General features: G+C 41.6%; 1 protein-coding gene across 1 annotated transcript; it reads right to left on the bottom strand.

The window, feature by feature from the left end:
• Positions 1-448: 448 nt before the first annotated feature.
• LOC147737888 (uncharacterized) lies at positions 449-4,559 on the bottom strand. The gene has a single exon (XM_086948073.1). It carries the CDS (start codon positions 4,484-4,486, stop codon positions 2,918-2,920), a length of 1,569 nt encoding a protein of 522 aa, XP_086804199.1. The 5' UTR covers positions 4,487-4,559; the 3' UTR covers positions 449-2,917.
• Between the last annotated feature and the right edge of the window lie 2,136 nt (positions 4,560-6,695).

Genomic DNA, 6,695 nt, shown 5'->3' with positions numbered 1-6,695 from the left:
TGTTCACAACGCACAGCACAACTTGTTTACGTAAAGTGCTTGTACACAGAAAACGGGTAAAGTCTTGTGTCTCTTTTTTCATTTTCTTTAATACATCCTGCACCTCGCTCTCTTCTTCTCTTTCTCTCATTTCAATTCATCATAAATACTCAAATTCACTATTGCTTTATCAGCACGGCACAAGTCGGGGGTAGCCACAGTTTGAAGGGGTCCCCGTACTATTATCTAGAAACGGGACTCAGTTCCACCTAGCTCCTTAGCCTGCGACTGATGATTGTTACTTTGTGCCCCAGCACTGCAGACACAGGCCTCTGAGTGTTTGTGTGAGTGGCGCAAGAGAGGAACAGAGAACTTGACAAAATTAGCCATTCTATTGCTTAATACATTGTAAATGTGAAATACTTTGGGGCTGGATAAAGAATAACATCAGGAAACAACCGCAAATGAATGCACATTTTATTTATTCACTGAAAACTGTTTAAAAATGTAAATTCCAAGTTCCACATATCTGTTTAAAAATATTTACACTTTCAGTCATTTTCGAGTTTAGTTACAAACTAATATGGGAAAAACACATGATGTATAAAAACTGAAACCAAAAACGTATTTTTACATTATTTTATGTTTCTTGTTTTTTGTTTTTGAAGTGATGTCACTACATGTGACGTCACTGTGCTTTGCATATGATAATGGGCTCCTTCACTATTTTCCTTACTTGTGCAATGTTTATTGGCATGACATGGGTCTATAGGTATTAAAAATAAATATATAAATTCACAGGGGTTCAGCCCGTTTCTCTGGTGATGTCACACATTGACATGTATTTGGCTGCTTCTTCTATTTTTAGGTGAGTACAAATAACGTGCCGTTCCCCCTCCTTCCATTTCTCTCATGAATGTCACTGCCACTTCTGGAATTCATATGACGAATCATTTAGAACATTTGTGGACAAGGGACAATCTAGTGTGGAAGACAAGTTGCTGGGAGTGCAACGGATTGTCCCGGCACATATATGCTTTTGATGTGGGATTTCGCTATTTTGCTTCATTCTTCAAACAGAGTCTACTGCTTACAATGGCTCAATTCTGGTAAAAAGTAGAGTTTGGCAAGTCACAAAATGAATAGGGAGAGCCAAGTCGGAGAGGAACAACGGGTCACACTTAATTATAAGGCCTGAGGCACGAGCTGATCCATCAACCGATAACAGTCAAGGTATATGCTCTTTTATATCTAAAAATAGGTTATTTCTTGAACACCTGTGCTTCGCTTTAGTTCATTACATATGCTGCAGTGGCATTTGTTAATAGTAATACATGCATTTTACCAATGACGTTTCCCATCTCCAGAGCCCTGACAACATGTCCACTCTGGGTGTGTTGGGTTTATAGGTTTTATCACTAATCCGACAAGTTAGCTGAAAATACTGCTGTTAGTCCCAGTATTGTTCAGTGTTGCTTTTACAGGTAGTGTGGTCAGGTGCGATTGAATGTTTTTCTTTGGATCTCGTCTTCACCAAATAAAAATCAACAATGTTTATTTTCTTTTAATCCACATTGTGCTTGTCTCCCACTGTGTATCCTGGTGCATCATGTCACTTTACTATGTGTACAGAAGTGAACAATCACTGGAAACAAACACTTTTATAATTCTGCAAATACTGTTATCTGTTTTTCGTCTTTACTGCTTGTCGGGTTTTCTATCATTTGCTATTTCAATGTCCCACATAATTAGAATTTTATCTTTTTCCTTAATCCATTCCTCTCACAATACCTGCACTGTTCTGCTCTTGTCTATGTCCGCACACAAGTCTCTCCACGACCTGGGCCCCAAGTACCTCAACGACCGCCTGACCTTCTACACGCCCACCCGCAAGCTACGGTCCACCAGCCTCGCCCTCGCAGCCGTACCACGCATCCGAAGAGCCACCGCCGGAGGAAGATCCTTCTCTTACCTGGCTGCCAAGACTTGGAACTCCCTCCCCATCCACCTTCGGCTGACCCAGGACCATCTCGCCTTCAGGAAACAACTCAAGACCTGGCTCTTCGAGCAGTAGCATACCCCTCCCCCCAAGCGCCTTGAGACCCTCCCGGGTGAGTAGTGCGCTATACAAATGGCATGATTGATTGATTGATTGATGGGCCAATATTATTTTTGTCTGTTCTTAAGTTCATTCCAGAGTCCCTGCATCTATAGGATTATTTTCATGTGAGTTAAATGAAGGAGTGTATTCACTGAGGGCTGTGTGGGATAAAAAATTGACAAAAGCCCTTCACACTTTCAGTGCCTTCTATGTTTTCTCCCTGTGTGTTCGCTGATGGCGTTGTAGCTCTGATATTTGACTAAAGCTCTTCTCACATTCATTGCACTTGAATGGTTTTTCCCCTGTGTGTGTTCGCTGATGACTTTGAAGGTGTAATAACTGACTAAAGCTCTTCACACATTCACTGCACTTAAATGGCGTTTCCCCTGTGTGTGTTTGCTGATGTCTTAGAAGGCTTGATAAATGACTGAAGCACTTTGCACATTCATTACACTTGAATTGTTTTTCCCCCGTGTGTGTTCGCTGATGACTTTGAAGGTGTGATAATTGACTAAAGCACTTTGCACATTCACTGCACTTGAATGGCTTTTCTCCTGTGTGTGTTCGCTGATGTCTTTGAAGGCTTGATAAATCACTAAAGCACTTTGCACATTCAGTGCACTTGAATGGTTTTTCTCCTGTGTGTGTTCGCTGATGACTTTGTACCTTTGATAATCGACTAAAGCACTTTGTACATTCACTGCATTTAAATGGATTTTCCCCTATGTGTGTTCGCTGATGTCTTCGGAGGGTTGATAACTCACTAAAGCTCTTCCCACATTGATTGCACTTGAATGGTTTTTCTCCTGTTTGAGTTCCCTGATGATACCTTAATGCTCAAGAGTCGTGAAAACTAATGTCACATTCACTGCAATGATAGGGTTTTTCTCCTGTGTGTGTTCGCTGATGACTTTGTAGGTTTGATAATCGACTAAAGCTCTTCACACATTCACTGCATTTAAATGGCTTTTCCCCTGTGTGTGTTCGCTGATGACTTTGAAGGTTTGATAACTGACTAAAGCACTTTGCACATTCAGTGCACTTGAATGGTTTTTCCCCTGTGTGTGTTTGCTGATGACTTTGAAGGTGTGATAACTGACTAAAGCTCTTCACACATTCACTGCACTTAAATGGCTTTTCCCCTGTGTGTGTTTGCTGATGTCTTAGAAGGCTTGATAAATGACTAAAGCACTTTGCACATTCATTGCACTTGAATTGTTTTTCCCCCGTGTGTGTTCGCTGATGACTTTGAAGGTGTGATAACTGACTAAAGCACTTTGCACATTCACTGCACTCGTATGGCTTTTCTCCTGTGTGTGTTCGCTGATGTCTTTGAAGGCTTGATAACTGACTAAAGCACTTTGCACATTCAGTGCACTTGAATGTTTTTTCCCCTGTGTGTGTTTGCTGATGACTTTGAAGGTGTGATAACTCACTAAAGCTCTTCCCACATTGATTGCACTTGAATGGTTTTTCTTCTGTGTGAGTTCGCTGATGATACCTTAATGCTGAAGAGTCGCGAAAACTATTGTCACATTCACTACAATAATAGGGTTTTTCTCCCGTGTGTGTTCGCTGATGACTTTGTAGGTTTGATAATCGACTAAAGCTCTTCACACATTCACTGCACTTGAATGGTTTTTCCCCCGTGTGTGTTCGCTGATGACTTTGTAGGTGTGATAATCGACTAAAGCTCTTCACACATTCACTGCATTTAAATGGCTTTTCCCCTGTGTGTGTTCGCTGATGTCTTCGGAGGGTTGATAACTCACTAAAGCACTTTGCACATTCAGTGCACTTGAATGGTTTTTCCCCTGTGTGCATTCGCTGATGACTTTGAAGGTTTGATAACTGACTAAAGCACTTTCCACATTCACTGCACTTGATTGGCTTTTCCCCTGTGTGTGTTCGCTGATGTCTTCGAAGGCTTGATAACTCACTAAAGCACTTTGAACATTCAGTGCACTTGAACGGTTTTTCCCCCGAGTGTGTTCGCTGATGGCTTTGAAGGTTTGATAACTGACTAAAGCACTTTCCACATTCACTGCACTTGAATGGCTTTTCCCCTGTGTGTGTTCGCTGATGACTTTGTAGCTCTGATAATTGACTAAAGCTCTTCCCACATTCACTGCAGTTGAATGGCTTTTCCCCTGTGTGTGTTTTATTATGTCTTTGAAGGCTTGATAAGTGACTAAAGCACGTTGCACATTCACTGCAGTTGAATGGTTTTTCCCCTGTGTGTGTTAGCTGATGACTTTGTAGGTCTGATAATCGTCTAAAGCTCTTCCCACATTCATTGCACTTGAATGGTTTTTCCCCTGTGTGTGTTCGCTGATGATTCCTTAATGCTGAAGAGAAGCGATAACTCCTGTCACATTCATTACAATGATAGGGTTTTTCCCCCATGTGTGTTCGCTGATGACTTTGTCGGGCTGATAATCGACTAAATCTCTTCACACATTCACTGCATTGAAATGGCTTTTCCCATGTGTGTATTCGCTGATGTCTTTGAAGGCTTGTTAAGTGACTAAAGCACTTTGCACATTAAGTGCTCTTGAATGGTTTATTCCCCCTGTGTGTGTTCGCTGATGTCTTTGTAGTTCTGATAATTTACTAAAGCTCTTTACACATTCACTGCACTTGAATGGTTTTTCCCCCGTGTACGTGTGCTGATGAAGCTTGAGTAGTGATGTCAAACTAAAGCTCTTGCTGCATGTGTATGATTCTTCTTTCTTGGTTAGTGTCTCTGGGTCGGGTATATATTTGTCTACATCCCATGACTGTATTTCCTGATGGGCCAACCTGGATGATAAAGCACTTGTTTTTTTCTTACACACTTCATATGTGCGCAGTATTATGCACGTTTGATTTCTGTTTTAACAATAAAATGCAATAGCCACCAAATATTTGCCACACTCCTAATACGTAGAAGGTGTCTTTGTAGGCGATTGTGCCTTTAGATTAGATTATGGCTATGCACGATTGCGGGTAAAGATGTATCTTCCTTTTGGCTGGTGCAAATCGGGACAGTCTGTTGTATTGTAGATATAAGAACTCCTCTTTCCTTTACCCGTCAGTTGTCCAGCTCCGCTCTGTTGTGCTTGTATCTGGTTACTGTGGTTTGGCCAGAAAGAATTTACAATTCACCTAGAGCAGGGAATGATGGCTTGTCATCATTTTAGAAAACAGAGCACTGCGGTAATCACATCATACCGATACCATGAACAAAGTTGGTATTTGACACTTGTTTATACAGGAGGCGGTTTGTTACTGTTGTTGCCTTGATTTTCCTAAGGTCATTTCTTCGTCTTGTGGCGTGGAGGTGCACAGCTCAGACTCTTACAATCACTGAACTGCCCTTGATACTTGATCCGGGATCTGTCAGTTTGTGTGCAGGTTCCTCTGTCGCCGACTGCGCTGATGTTTTCCTGAATACTGAAGCTCATTAATTCTGCTATTATTGAAGATTTACAGCCTTCGCTTCATTATTGATGGTCATTTCACACATTCAAGGTTTGTTTTCTGCTGGATGTAAAGATATTTAAAATTACTAAATTGAAACATAATGGAATGAGAATTCACAATATTTAACTGGTTGTAAAATACATTTTGGGGGAGATTTACCAAATCTCCACGCAATGCAGCGCAGCCCCCCGCTGGAGGCTGCATTCTGCGACAGGGAGGGAGCAGGAGAGCACCATATTTTCAAAGATATGGCTCTCTCCTTCCCTTTCCCTTGCGCCGGCACTGATTACAGCAGCCGTGCTCCATGCACACACCTTAGCACAAGAGCTCTAGGGTGTGTGTGAGCCCAGCATAGGTTTTGTACAGAAAGGACACCCTTGCTGTACTAACTACTATGCCAGACACGAGGGAAAGCTTTTCCCACTTTGTATGCATGTTGCGCCGTGCAGCACGCATGCAAAGTCATAAAAGGAAGGAGAAATTAAAGAATTTCTCCTTCCTTGCACCTAGTTTAGAAGGGTGCAGTTTTCTCATGCTAAACCCAATCTACTGTATTTGGTAAATTGGGTTTAGCGTGAGAAACCATGGGTGGTTGCACGGGAACGCCCATGCACCACCCTTGGCAAGTCCCCATGGTGCAAGGTAATGCGAAGCTGTGCTATGCAATGCTTCATATTACTTTTACGTTATTTGCTGGAAAGAGAATTAGGAAAAAAAGATTTTGCACTGTTTTGTGCCACTTTTGTGACACAAACACGGAGCAAAATCTTAGTAAATCTCCCCTTCTTCTTTACCGCCTTTGAAACTTAGCAAGGAACATTTCATCACACACAGATATTTTACTAAAAGTTCTGTTGATCAGGTGATATCTTATTACTGTCTGAAAAGAAGGTGATTCACCAGTGTTCACAGAGTACCTTAGCAAAGTAAAGGCGCTCACGGAGCACCCAAGTGCTTGAGGTTTTGCTTAAGATAGACGCATATGGTCAAGATTTCTTTGAAACAACAATAGATTTTAGAAAAAGAGATGATCAGGCTGGGCTGCAAAATTTTCAGTAATCATTATGAAGTATACAACAAAAGTAACTCCAGTCACACACTTCTTATTGTTTCTTTCCTATCCACTTAAGAACATCTCAAATGCCAACTC

This window comes from Lissotriton vulgaris, chromosome 1_1 (assembly GCF_964263255.1).
Source record: "Lissotriton vulgaris chromosome 1_1, aLisVul1.2, whole genome shotgun sequence".
Classification (NCBI taxonomy): Eukaryota; Metazoa; Chordata; class Amphibia; order Caudata; family Salamandridae; genus Lissotriton; species Lissotriton vulgaris.
Note: the sequence above shows the minus strand (reverse complement) of the source record. Positions and strands in the feature narration are given on the sequence as shown.

What these genes read in the sequence shown, in the direction of transcription:
- LOC147737888 (XM_086948073.1), bottom strand. Translation starts at nt 4,486, where the DNA reads ATGGGGGAAAAACCCTATCATTGTAATGAATGTGACAGGAGTTATCGC.